Source organism: Nesoenas mayeri (assembly GCF_963082525.1).
Source record: "Nesoenas mayeri genome assembly, chromosome: 5".
Lineage (NCBI taxonomy): Eukaryota > Metazoa > Chordata > Aves > Columbiformes > Columbidae > Nesoenas > Nesoenas mayeri.
This window is the reverse complement of record NC_137548.1, coordinates 59,148,545-59,163,462: the sequence shown is the minus strand read 5'-3', so window position 1 is coordinate 59,163,462 and position 14,918 is coordinate 59,148,545. Positions and strand designations below refer to the sequence as shown.

The 14,918-nt window shown below is 40.4% G+C and overlaps 1 protein-coding gene across 5 annotated transcripts in view; it reads right to left on the bottom strand.

Moving 5' to 3' along the window:
• The window catches only part of USP47 (ubiquitin specific peptidase 47), a 58,900-nt gene extending 44,423 nt beyond the window's left edge, over window positions 1–14,477 (bottom strand). For all 5 annotated transcript variants that reach the window (XM_080345461.1, XM_080345459.1, XM_080345462.1 and 2 more), the window contains exon 1: window positions 14,351–14,477. In XM_080345461.1, the coding sequence (XP_080201587.1) occupies window positions 14,351–14,389 (39 nt within the window). In that variant the 5' untranslated portion in view covers window positions 14,390–14,477. The remainder of the gene's footprint in view (window positions 1–14,350) is intronic.
• Window positions 14,478–14,918: the final 441 nt, after the last annotated feature.

Below are 14,918 nucleotides of genomic sequence, written 5' to 3'. Positions count from 1 at the left end.
ACTTGTGAGAAGTCCTCAAAGCTAGATGTTCCTATTTGCCATCCTGTGACACAGCATGCACACCAACAGTAGCTTAGTAAAATAAGTTGCAGACCCTCAACTGTATAAGCATCTAAAAAGGCAAATGCAGATTCATACTGAAAGCTACAATTTAGGAAACCATCCTATGATTATTTTACCATAGTAGACTTCTCAAGCTATTATTTTGGTTAATAAATATTTAAAAGTGTAATTTCAGATGTTAAACTTCTAAAAATATGGAAACACTGACCCTTTCATCCCATCACTCCATCTCTTACACTCTTGCTTTTCTGGAAAGGAGATGACATTCCCAAGCCTGCATGTGGTTTTCTGACTATGTATTAGACCAGAACTGCAAAAGACTCTTTATAATACAAACATGCAATCAACATGCAGGTCTGACAAGGGTGGACATTCTAGAGCAGAATTCTACATAATCATTTACCCCATATACCTTTCTAAGAATTTTTTTTTTTCCATGAAAGATCTGTATTTGTAAGTTGCAGAGCATAAAGCATATTGTGCCACTGAAGTAATTCAAGCTGTAATTCTGTATATACTAACAAAGGAAGCATTGTTATTAGTGCCATCTGCAAGACTGAAACGTTAGCTTTGACCGTATAGGTTCTGTATTTGTTGAAAATAGAGGAACAAAAAAATTAGTGTTACTACATCTGTCAAAACAATATTCAAATGAAAGACTAGTGGTTTTAACACTGCACTTAGATGTGGCTTGCTACTTTTCATCTTTGAATCACTGAGTTCATTAAAATTCTATAGAATCATTTTAATAAACTTTGAGGACAAAGCAATACAAACCTATTTTATTTTTCAAATGATATAAGATTCTCCCAAGATTTTAACTCCTGGTGCAGTTCTTTTATAAAATTATTTTCAGAGATTGAAAGTGAAACCTAAAGCCTTTAAGTTCAAACTTCATGTAGATTCTACCCAACATTTCCAAATTTGAATATTTCCAACAGACAAAAATATTGACAGCATGAATCAGTAAGTAAAATCACAAGTTTCAGGTCAAGAGTTTAAACAACAGATGTGTGAGGTTTGACTGCCAAGTAAAGTTAATGGCCTATTGAGATCTAAAACGATCACCAGTAGAGAAGTTTCTACATGTCCACACCCTATAAATAATTCTCACAAATCAGTGCAATCCAGAGGAAAGACAGACATCAGTAGCAAGTGGCAATGGCAGACATCATGCTTACATTCACAAAATGACTTGGATGATTAAGCCTAAAACAGCAATTCTCAAATTTCATTGTAGCTTCAGCAGCTTAAGAATACCATATGAAATGCACACAAGTGACTGCTGCCTATCACATTAATGCTGGTCAAACTTTAGGGCATACATACCAAGTTTGTGTAACTGATTTGGTGTACATTTCCAGCAATTACAAGCATGAAGTGAAATTTGGTAGCTTCAGTCACAAAAAAGGAGTCTGCACTTGTACCTTTAACTTCTAAAGTATCATAGCATAGAAACATTCAGATATTATTTACAGTTCAACTGAAGTTTCTTTCAACTCTCTTTCTCAGTAATGACAAATTGCTATCAAAGCAGCTCCTTGAGAACCCACAACCATATTCCAGGAATTCCTTTACCTATTCCAAGAGGTCCAATGCATTAAACACCACACCGGATACACACCGACAGCACCGCATTCTGCACAAAATGCGAAGGCCAAGGACCTTTCAAACACACACCAAGTAAGTGGAGAATAATCAGAGTGAGATGGGTTACCATCTCCAACTCTGAAAACTCTACCACATGCATTTTGAGCTATTTGAACATTCAGAGAGTCCTTACAGCCCGCAACTCCCTTCTCTCCCTCAGCTGGGCTAGTCCTGCTCCATGCTTTTTCCCCAGCCCACCAAAGCTCTTTTTCCAGCCAGGTGAGCACATCACTGCCCTGGGGAGTAAACAAGAGGTGATAGAGGTCCTCCGAACAGGCAAAGAATTGAGCAGGTCTCTATAGTTTTGGGAACTGCTGTAGTCAGTTACTGAAGAAAAGAGAAATTGGACTCACGTCAGGCTTTATTTTAGAGGAAAGCAGCAACTTCTTTTTGAAAGACAGCTTACTAGAGTAATTCTGTCAGAGCATTGTGAGTTGTCACTCAACACCCGTGCCTCACTGCAGCCCAATTGGAGTTCATGAGCAAACAGTGCACTTAGAATTCTGTTACAAATGCCTGAATCAAAACATACTTTACAAAGAATTATTTTATAGTACACTTCTGGCAAACTAAATATCCTTTCTTTAAGCACTGATCTCAGGAGGCCTCAATAAACAGAATCATTTTGAGCTGTTAACTTGATATACCTTGTGTTGGAACATTTCCCAAGGCAAAATAATTGTGCACAACCTTTAGACACAATCATTTAATTTCGAATCTGACTGACTGATTTTGTGGTATCAGGTTTATGAGTACTTGAATAACATGCTTTTATCCTCAACTTCAAATTCTTCATTCTACCTGGAAAAACTTCAGGTAAAATCCACCAACTGTGCTTTGAAGGTACTAGAAACTAAAGAGAGGTTTTCTGTCCCATTTTTAAGTGAGGAAAAAGTACTTCACACAGAGCCTAAAATACCATCCACCTTCAAGAATATATACCCTGACCACTTTCCTACTAATTGAACCTTTGCCACCTCCCCTTTTTTTATTTTCTGGGATGGGATATGAAAGATTCACAAGACTGAGGGAAGCCTTTTCAGCCTATCCTCTTGACTAGGAACAGGACTGAAAAACAGGAAGGAAAACTACCCAAAGGGTATGTACTGGGCCAGGATACAATAAGTTTTTTCATAGAATCCTCTAAAGTACAGTGAATAGATCGGGGGGTGTGCGAGAAGCTGGGAGGGGACACGACCAGGCAGGTGACCTGAACTAACCAAAGCGGTATTCCACGCCATATAACACCATGCTCAGCAACAAAAGGGAAAGAGGAGGTTTAGAAAGCTTCCATCATCTATCCACAGGACAAGGCAAGTGACTGCCTTTGCATCCCTTGTTTCATTTTCTTCCTATGTTCTTCCACTTTTTCATTTATTAAACAATTTTATCTTGACCCTCAAGTTTTCTTGCTCTTTCTCTTCCTCTGTCCCACTGAGGATGGGAAATCAGTGAGCAGCTGTATGCTGCTTAGCTGCCTACCAGGGCTAACACACAATAGGGTGATTTTAAAATATAATCTTGAAAGTGATAGCATTATGGTTTTAATTTGGCATAACTGAAATGCGGCTTTATTCTTTGAGTTTTATTGTCACTGCTTATCTAACTTTAATACTCATTCACCTCTTCTGGATCACAAAGATTTAAAACAACTTGCCTATCCCCACAATTACAGTTAGAGAGACTTCAAAAACAGCGTAAGGAAAGGAGAGTCAATAAAAATTGACAAAATACTTTTGAAAATTGCTAATAGAATAAAAATCTGAGAGACTGAAAAACACACAACCAAGTTAGCCCACTTACGTCCCCCAATACAAAGCCTGAACTCTGATGTTAACCTTGTGAACCCTCATCTATTTCAGTTCACACAAACTGCTTCACTGTTTCACTTTAACACATTTGCAGCATTATGTCTCTAGTTATATTGTTGCCCTCTATTTTTAGCTCTAATAGTATGCCATAAGTTTTAAGAGAACAAAATTGATGCCTGCATGAAACACCTCATTAAGACCACTGCAATTAGGAAAAAATTATGATACTCTTACATAATAATATGAACATACCCATCTTTTTTGGATACTCAACAAGATGAGTTTACAGTGCAGTAATAACATTTCACACATATATGGCAGCTTAACAACTTTAAACACAGCAATGCTACAGTTACAGAAGCTCTTAATACTTGAATAACTGCAACTACTGCCAGAAGAGGCAGTCATGCTCCCATCTGCTTATTTCCACCCCCACACTGTCCCCTTTCTTGTGCTGGTACAAATGGTCATGCAGCTACAAGTTGAGCAGGCTCAGATAGCTAATCCTTCTTAAAATTAATCATTTCTGGTTGCTTTTTTCAGTGGGTTAGTGTTAACCTGAGTAAGTCCTTTAGCTTCTCAACAGAATTCTTAACTCTCCTGGAAAAGGACTGAGTGATATAACGGTACCAGCAAAGAAGTAGCATTAGTAGTATTTTAAATACATGTATTATATGTAGTAGTACTTAAATTACTAAACACTAACACCACCTGCACATAGTGCCACTTTCTTTAATATCCTGAAAGACAGAAACTACACCCTCCATCCTTAGGTACGAGTCTCTGTAAATGTCAGTGCTGCTCACAGGACAACACGAATAACTCGCCCTCTTCTATCCTGAATGGCCTAGAAGAGCCAAAAGTGTCATTACTACAGCAATCCTACTGCTTTTGCCCTCAGGCCATGCTCACTGCTTTCCAGCCTGCTGCAGGTACAGAATAACTGCTGGACATTACAGAAGAAAGCCAAGGCCATACTGAGACTAATGGCCCTGGCTAAGTGAAGCCTAAGAATTCTTTCCAGTGGTGGATGACCCAATGCAGAAATGAGAATAGGTACAAAATAAAATTCTGTAGTAGGGCCTCGGTGACCTTGTTCCTTTTGAAAAAAAGGAGTATGTGTTTTACTCTCTTCTCTGCCTCATGTAGATTATGGACTTGTGTTGTTTTCAAAGATCACCTCCTCAGAAATGCTTCTCTAGTAACAAGATCTTAATTTTTAAAAAATTAACAAAAGTGTTTGCCATCTCACTGAAACAGAATTGCATGACAGCTGTGAACTGTCATTCCCGTAAAATGCATATGGAGAAATTCTTTTTCTAATACATACCACACTTCAAAGTCTAATACTTCCAACATTCTAAACATGTCCAAAAATAACACTATGCCTCAGAAATAAAGAGTATGTTATAAGGCCAGTGTTTACCTTTGAGACTTTGTTCCTACTATCATGGATTACTAGTCATTTGTATAAGAATATAAATGACAACCAGAAAAAGTTGGTATGGGGCCAGAGTTAAGTACATGTATCCAGGGTATTCAAAAGACTACAGAAAAGGGTATGGTGGGGGGCACAACAGGTCTGCGGACAGCTGAACTAAAGAACAAAACATTTACTTTTCAGTTTTAGGCTATTTCCCATTCAAGTTCTGTATTTTAAAAGGTTTTAAATATGTCTTATTTAAGAATGCCTTGAAGAACCAATTTTCTTACATTTATCTCCTAATGGTATTTTAAATATGGTAAATTAAGGTAATTCAATTTAAATTACTTCCCTTAAAAATCAAACGCAGCAACTGTCAATAACAAAAGAATACAAGTATTTCCTGGTCATGCCTACAGAGCACACAAGAACTCTAACAGAGTTTCCTGTTATGAATTAAGGGGTAACAAAAAATACATCCACAGTAGTTAACAGATTGAGTTTTGAAATCTAAATAGTTTTCTCTTAACCACTGGACACTGAATATTTCATCCTCTTATTCTTAAAGGTTATAATTTCAACTGATTGTACTTTTTCATCCTCTGACCCTGAATTGTTTAATTTCTAGGCGTTTTTGTAACCAGACTAAACAAATCATGAGAATTAAATGTAAATGTTCGCTCTTTTTGGAAATTATCTGCCAGCCTCTATACATTCATTGCAATACAAACTTCCTATTCAGATCAGCAAACTTAATATTCAGATATGGCTTCCTTTTGCTTGTATCTTCTTTCCACCTTCCTAATCAGCACATTCCTTTTTTTTTCCTTAAAAAACAAAAAGCTGGGAAAAAAGGGATGCAGGAACATCCCAAGGTATAATACATATTACACTTTTATATATTAATGTATAATCACATCATTTGTTTCCTATGGAGAGTCACAGAAGCACTGCATGTGCTTTCATACTTGCCTTCTTTCAAGTATGGAACTACCATGAACTTCATTTAAATATTTGCCTATGCTGCTAATATTCTAAAAGACTTTCTGCTGGATTGAATTACAAATGCAACGTTGGCATAAAAACAAACTAGAGTCCGAGCAAAAAACGATAACAGAAGAACAGTTTTCTCTTTTTGGACAACTTTGAAGTGGAAGGTTTACTTCACTACAATATCGCCAGACAGGTATGTTAAAACAATGAAATTCTTACATAGTTTAGAGATTAAAACTCATGAATACAAGGGTAATTTTAAATTCCAATAACTCTGGTGTTTAACTCTCCATCTCCTGCTGGGGAAGGATAAACAGAAACTGAATAGTGAGGCGGGTCAGCAGGAATTCTTTGTGTAGTTCTCTAGCAATATTGCGCAGAATGAAGGATAACAGTTAAGAACATAAGCACCCATGAAGCCTTAGGCATAACCTATCTGCTGCCACCACAAAGGGCTCCAGGGAGAACACGGAACTCTGAAGCACAACATGTCCCTAGAAGGTACAGATAAGAAAATGTATATATGAAGAAGGACATAGATGATTTTTACATACACTAACTGATAAAAATATTTCATTTGCAAAAAAAACAGGTACTACTTTAAGTTGTTATATCTACTGTGTTTTTTTTCCTTCCAACATTGTTACTGATCCCAATACAATACCTGTACGATTCAGTAAACACACCTGCCTTCCATTCCTTTAGCTCCTGCAGTACTCTGCCAGATTTCAAAAAAAAAAAAGCTATTTATATCTGTTTTCAGAGATTATTTACAGTGAAAACTTTCACAGTATATCAAGTATATTTCTCACACAGCTTCAAAATCAGAGCATTCACCAATCCAATGGACTCATAAATGCTTCCTCATGCTACTTAAAAGACTTTCATCGCATGTGATTATCGAGAAGATAAACCTGAACTGCAGCATGATAACCAGTTCTAAGCTACTCAAAGAACTACCTATCTAAAAATAATCTGTTGACATTTTTCAGAAGTACTTAAAGTATCTTTCTGGTCACAATCTCAAAGATTAAATTGAATTGAGTGCTTTTACCAATTCTACCCTTTAATTCTTTAGAACACAGCCAACATGTCCTTTTCAGCAATTATTTCAGCTGCCAATACTGTGCAAGACCAGTTGTTCAATGCAATATGATTACATGCCAAACACTGCAAAAAAAGAAAATACTACACACTTCAGTGGCTGAAACTGTGATCCAGTTGATTATCATTACATCAGAAGTTTACAAAAATATTACAGACTTATTTGTATTTTCAATCATCAGTTCTTTAGTCACTACTGGCATTGTTTTGAGAAAATTTTGTTCAAGACAGAAAAATAACAAAATGCTAAACAGCTCACCTGAAGGTATACCATAATAACTATCAAAGGGATAAAGTGTAAAATATCAGGTTCAAGTATTCACAAAAGGAATTGTGCTGGTTTGACTGAAAACAAGTCATTTTCTTCATGCAGTTAGAAACCTTTTTATTGTAGCTAGCACAGTCATTGTTTAAATTTAGTTTGAGAACAAGAGATAACAACCCCAGGACAGAGTTAATGTTTTCAATTGTGCTGGTCTGAGAGTCAAGGATGTTCCGAGCTCTCTGTCCACAGGTGTGAGGCAGCTGGGAAGGGAGGCAGGGATGGGGCAGAGCTCAAGTGACATCCAGATGGATCAATAAGAGTATTCCACCCCATTAGCATCATGCTTCAGATTTAAGGAGAGTCAGGATATTCTGACTTCTCTGTCGCTCTTTGTCAGAGCCAGGACAGAGACCTGTTTGGGGGAAGTCCTGTTCCGGACTTTCTTTAGCTCAGCCTCTTGTCATCCTGTTCTGCAGAGGCCTCTAGGCCTTTCTGCCCTTTCCACACACACCACCCCCCCCCCGCCCCTTCTCTCTCTGGGATCAGCTGTTCAAGATCAGGGAGCTGCTTCCTGGGACTGGCTACTCAATGTGGATGGAGTTTGTGAGGAATTGCACTGAGTATCTATTATTTAATATTCTATTTCCATTTTATATATATATTTACTACTAGTGCATTAGTATTTTGTTATTTTATTAAACTGTGTTTATCTCAATCCCATTTTCTCCCTTCCCTTTTGATTCTCTCCCCTATTTGGGGGGTGGAGGGAGGGTGAGTCAGCAGCTATCACGGCTATATTGCTAGCTCGGGTTAAACCACAATGGGAATTAAAAACTTTTTCAAACTGAATATGTATATGTAATTCACTCGATTTTCTAGAGACATAATTTTCACATTTAGTTTCTTACATAAAATCCAGTTTATTTTCAAATACAACAGAAAGAATGGAGCTGTGACTGGATATGTGAACATCTGTACATATTTAATGCATTATTGTATCAATTGTAATGTACTGGGAAAAAGGTTTGAAATAATAACTCCCCCTCTATTCCAAGTTTAATTCTGAAAGGACTAAAACACGCAAGTCAAAGATAACACAAACTCAAGGTATTGCTCTATTTCAGTAAGCCTCCACAAGTTTTAACCTTATATTAATATCAATATATTCTATCAACAAAAGGAAGTTGATAACAATTATTTTCATCAGTATTTGTGTGGCAGGACAATTCATATGTTAAAACTATGATACAAGGCCACATTGATCTAAATCCACAGGTACTTAGGTTTTAGAAACGAAAAAAAGAATTAGTGGACTTCATTTTAAAATGGCAACAAAGCACTAGAAACTGTTGGCATACACTAAAATTCTGAAAGACAGTGTAGAACACAGGTGTCAAACACCCAGCCCGCAGGCCGAATCTGGCCCTATGCCTTGTTTTATCCTGCCCAGCACTTTGTTTCTCAGCACTGCCCCTGGGTAGCTCTTTGCCTCCAGGCTCCTGCCAGCCCTGGTCAGTGTTGCTGCAGCAGAGCGGTAAGCCTGTGTAAGAAGAGTAATAGGTGAGACTGATGTGGGACACTAGTAACTGCCTTGGGGCATTGAAAAAGAGACAAGAATTACATGGTGTGAGGAAGGCGCTTAAAAGGGTACTCTCAACTGGGCAAACATTAAATTTTGTAATAAATTAGCCAGATACATGAACTTTAGCAATTACATGTTATTTTTCAAAAGTGCCTGTAAAAAGCAGCCATGTCCCACTCATGAATTCAAACATGTCCAGTAAGGCTGATGCAGAAGGAAGGCAATTTGATGACAGATGGGAAAGCAAATACATGTTTGTTTAAAGGAGAAAAAAAATAGTACATCTTTTGTGTTATCAGATAGTGTTGGTGATAAAAGGAGTACAATGCACATAACCAAGTGGCAAACACAAGGCATGGGCGAAATCCCAAAATTACATTTGGCCCTTTGAAGGCAACTGTGAAGCTGATTGTGGCCTTTAGTGAAAATGAGTTCGACACCCGGGTGTAGAATGTAACATTGACAGATCTTTAAAGTATACTCTGCCTCCAACTAATTCACAGCTTCAGAAAAGGTTCATTACTAGTTTGAGAAACAGTGTGTAGCTGCACAAAAAAATAAGGATTATACCTGTACCACTGTACTCATTTGATCCAGAAACTTGAATCACAAGTGACAGACAAAACTCTAAAGAAAAGTGCATTTCTTGTTTGTGGTGATGTTCAACATTTATTGCCATAGCAAAATAAATAAATATATAAAGAGATATGTTATTTAGTCATCAGACTATTCTACTGAGTGATAAATTTAGCTAGCAGCATTTAAAGACTGAGATTCCAGTACTAAGTACTACCCAAGAGCTAGTTGGTACCTCTCAGGTAAAAACTTTCCATCAGATGATCTTGAGGTGTTATTAGATAATTATCCTGAACATCTTTCATATATTATAGATTAAATGCCCAGATGTATGTAGCAAGGAGGACTAAACTGTGACTGAGAAGCACAGTGGCTGAACTAAGCAGGGAAAGTGCTTGCATGCTACCCTCATGCCTTATTCACCAAACCAAATTACCACCTGAATATCATTCAGAAAGCACCTGTTTGCAAGGAACACATGACTTGGTAGAATTCTGTGTGGATTTTCTGTTTGCTTCCTAAATTTGGTTTCCAGAATATCTGCTCGGTCAATGAAGCAGTCAGTTTCTCTATTTGTCACAATCATACCTTTATGTTTTACAACTGAGCACACCAGAAGGAAAGCAGGAAAAAAACGATAAATTACACAAGCTGTAACCAAGCAGGAAAAAAAGATAAATTACACAAGCTGTAACCACTCGTAGAACCTCTTAATACATAGGAATGAAAGAACAAGGATGTCATCAGCACTGAAAAGAACAGCATCTCTTTACAACATAATTGCAAAATATCTTAATCGTATTCCTGCTCTTCTAATGAAGAAATTAGAGCGATACCCATCAAGAAACATATTTTGTTTGTCCAATGCAGAAGATTAAAATGGATTCATTAGTGAAGGGATGAAAAGAATCGCATTAGTTAAGAAAGAACTCACACTACCTTCTTTGATTTAATGGCAGCAAGTACAAAGCACACGTATATATTTATTCTGACAGGTGTACTTTGGATAGCTCATGCTGGAACACGTTGAGAAAGTTTCTGTACAGCATTTATTTAATTAGTGGCACAGACACTTCAAAAACCTCATAGCAGAACATACTTTTTAGATAATGTTTTACACTTTTTATAGTCTGACCAATTATTTTTATATTATGACTGGGTCTGGGCAATAATCACTAAGTTCTGATACATCTTGATTTTCATGAAAAGTCTTAGTAAAGTTCACTTACATTACTAGTAATCAAACACACAAATCTAACTTTCTCTTCAACTGTGCTGATCAGAACATTTTGTTATTTTCTACTTGAAGTAGATTTGCCCAAAATCAGCTTCAAGGCTATTTTTCCTCTAAGAAACACTGAAAGACACAGAAGTGTTTTCCCTTCTAATATCGCCATTTTCTTCTTATTTCCATTATTATCTTATACTATTCCCCTCCCTCCTCAGGGTTACTGTTTTACTATACTAACAGGGGAAAAATTTATACCTAATAACAAAGCAATTTTTAAAGAACATGCTTACCATTTACTACCACGGTTCAGCAACGTTCTGTCTTATAGCTCTCTGTTTTATTGGATATAAAAGACTAAGCTGCATGACTTAGCTCTAAGATAGAAAGAGAAAATGAACTGAAGATTGGAAGGCAAAGGAACATGGACCAGTTCACAATGAACTCCAGATCTATTAGAGTGACCAGAAATTCTCATTGTCCCCACCATAAGGAATTACAGGAACAGCTGAGAAAGTGTTAGGCAGTGGTAGGGATGCAAGAACAAATTTACTAAATGTACTAAATGCCTGTATAACTTGGGCAAAAATAAATATTAAAAAAATATATATATAAAATGAAATCCCAACACTGGGTTACCAGAAACTGCTTTCATACATCTGTTCCAAATGAAAGAGAACTTTATGCCAAAGTTATGAGCAGGAGAAAATAACAAGTCCCTGACCACCTGCACTTCAGAGATGCAGCTGAACCTATGCAATGTTCAAAAGAAAAATTTTAGGAAGAGTGAAATAAAAGATATCCTAAGTGCAGCTGTGAAACTACTAGTATTTTGTACCCATGAAAACATGCTATTACTCTTTACAAAAACTAATGAGAAAATCCATGCACTATACTTTTAAAATGACAATCTGAGCTGTTAGGATACACTGATACATAAACATACAAACACAAACTCAAGACTTAAAAATAACCTAATATCTATCTTTATATTCTTAAAATACAGAGGCTGTTCATGCTATAGATACCTCCTACTACCGTATCTATCATGGCATCAAATAAGCTTTTAGACAAAAACCAAAGTCCTTTTCCTATCCACTCCTTTAGATGATTAGTCATTCCCCAGACCAGCCCAAGCAAACAACATTGCATTTCTTTTTGCTCTTTTACACTGGAATGCAAACAAAAAATATGGTTGTGTACTCATCTTCAGCAGGCATTGGTTCACATCCCAGTTTAATCTTTGAAACAGCACAAGACAGTGAGTTATACAAGTGATACCACTCAACCCGTTGGGAAGGAACAGAAAACATGAACTGTAATCCTTTATCCACCCCTAAAGGGCAGAACTGAAACTCCAAATGATCTACTTTGCCTCCAGCTGCTGATAATGGCATAATAGGAATATTTAGGATAAGGCTGTTGAGAGCTCAGAGACATGGAGAATTCTGTTTGCCCATAACTCAGAGTGTTCTCCGCAATCAGACTATTAATGAATTTCAGAAGGACTTAATGTGAATGCTGTAGCATAACATTTATTAAACTCCTTATCACTAAAATAAAAATGAAGGTATACTGAAAAAAACATTGGAAAAGTTGAAGATAATATTTTATTAAAACATATATATATAAAAACAGATGGACTTAAAAAACAGTGAATCTCTTTTCCTCCTTAATTTCATTTTTCTTCTATTCAGCTTCATTTACTTACAAAATGCACAGGTGCATAATAAAGAACTTGAGAAAACTTGCTGAGAAAAAGCAATTCACACTAGCATTATCAATGTACAACGTTTATAGATTTCACACTGTGTGTTTAAGATATTCATATCTATAATAACATGTATTCATCTTCCTTTACCCATACTTCCCCTCCCTACAGATAAAAGTGCATTCAAAATCATAGTCCAATGAGTCAGTTAAAAATACACATCTGAATCATATGTTTATTCTGAATACAATTTGAAAGCCAACAGGGATACTATTAATACATCTAACTAAAAAAACAGCCTCAGCTAGCTGCTTTTATTAATCACCTTGTCTGTTCCAGTTAACTACAGCTAATGCCATAAGGTTTCTCTTGACAGTCTCCTTTATCTCTATGTTTGTTTGTTTTTAAAATGAAATCTTTAATTGTACTAGCTACTGTCTTCTATCCCTGGTCTTATATTTTGGGGTTGGTTTTTTTTAAGCAAATATTTAAGCATACTAGCTACTACATCCCTTGTCTGAACTTTCTGGAGATCACTCTTACCTGTAGAAAGACTTAACGAAGTCCTTTAAAGATTAGGATTTTAAGAAAGCAAACAAGAGGTAAAGTTACCTTTGTCCTACATATATCCTGTACTTGCCCATACAACTGTATGCACAAAAGTTTGTTCCTAAAATCCAGTATTGGAATTTGTTTCACAGTTCTGCTCAATAATACCATTTAAGGATCAGCACCTAATTTTGCTCAACTCTATAAAATTGAAGCCCTTGCCTCATAAAGCCTCCCATAAGAATATACGATGGAACAAGCAGATATAACAAACCTCTGACTTTGATGAAAAATAACAGGACGAGTTTGAGTAATTTATCAGAACAGTAAAACTGTTTAAAAAGTTGGCTAAATACACAAGTGTACCTGCTCATGAAATGAAGTGTCTGCTAATACTGCGCTACAAAAAACTGTTTCCAAACGTCTCGCAGCATCACTCCAGGAGCCTCTTCCCTGAACAGTCTCACTCTTACTTGACACGTGTCATTCGCCTATCGCTTCAGGACAGAGCCTTGGCCTTCCTCCTTCCCGCGGGCCCTTATCTTTAGCCTATAGCCAGAAACAAGCCTTCTCCTTCCTCCCGCAGCAGAGACAAGGGGCCCACAATAGAGGAAACCCCATCAACCCCCTGCTGAGCCGGGCCGCGTTTCCTCCGGCACCCGCCGCAGGCACAACCGCCCGTTTTGTGCAGCGCTGCGTCCCGGCGCTGGGCAGGCACGGAGCGGCCCCACAAACTCGGCAGCGGCCCCCCCGGCTGCCACTGAGCACGCCTGTCCCGTTCCCTCGACGGAGAACGCCGGCAAGCACCCAGAGACTCGCCTCGCCGCCGGGGCCGGCTCTCCGCTCCGCTCCCTCAGCGCAGGGCCCGCCCACGCCCGCCGGCGGGCTGCCCGCCCGGGGGGCTCCGCACGAACCCTGTGACACTGGGAGCGGCCCGGCCCGCGGCCGAGCGCAGGCGCCGCCGGCCCGGCCCTGGCCCCGCCGCCACGCAGGCCGGCCTCCCGCATGCCGCAGCACAGACAGGTGCAGCTCTCCGGCCGCCCCCGGGGCCTTGCGCAGCCCCGGCTCGGCCCCGGCCTCAGCCTCCTCCTCCCCGAGCCAGCCCACACCAAACAGCCTCCCCCTCCCCTTGGCGCACCACTCTCCCCCGGCCCGGCCCCCCGCGGGCCAAGGGCTGCACGGCCCTTCACAAAGACGGGCCCTCCCTCGCGCCGGGCCTCGCAGGGAGACGGCGAAGCCGAGCCAGGCCAGGCCGGGCCTCCTCCGCGCCCCCCCCCCCCCCCCCCCCCGCCTCGGCTGGCTCCGGCACCCCGGGCCTCCCGCACCCGCAGGGGCGGCCGCCGCCCCCACCTCCCGCTGCAGCGCCCAGCCTGAGGCGGCCCCGCTCCGCCTCACCTCTTTGGGGACGAGCTGGTTCTCCTCGCTGGGCACCATGGCCGGTGGCGCGGTGCTGAGCCCGCAGCAAGCTGAGCTGAGCGGCGTCGTCGTCGTCACCAGCGGGAGGCGGGGGGACGCCAGCGGCTCATCCTTCGCCGCCGCCCCAGCCGGCGAGGGCAGCGCCTGAGCGCCCGCCTCCTCCGCCAATCAATGGGGAAAATGGCCGCCGGCGCCGCTCTCGCGAGAGCCGACTGGGCCCTGCCGCCGCGGGGCGCGTCCTGCCGGCGCCCTCGCCGTCGCCGCGGCAGCCGTCCGCCTTCGCCCAGCGCGGGCCGTGCCCGCCTGAGGTGCACAGTGCTCGACAAAGGACGAGAAGCCGTGTAGGCGACGCAGCGCGCTGACCAGAGTAGAGCCGTCCCGCCCGCTGCCGCGCCCTGGAGGGCTGTAAATGGCGCTTGGCTGCTCCTACCCGCCCCCGTCACGTTCCCTGCCCCGGAGAGCAGCGGCGGGAAGCGCCGTCCGTGAGGAGAGCGGCAGGGAGGGGGGCTCTGCCGCCGCTATTGGTCTCCTCACGCCTCTGTTGCGG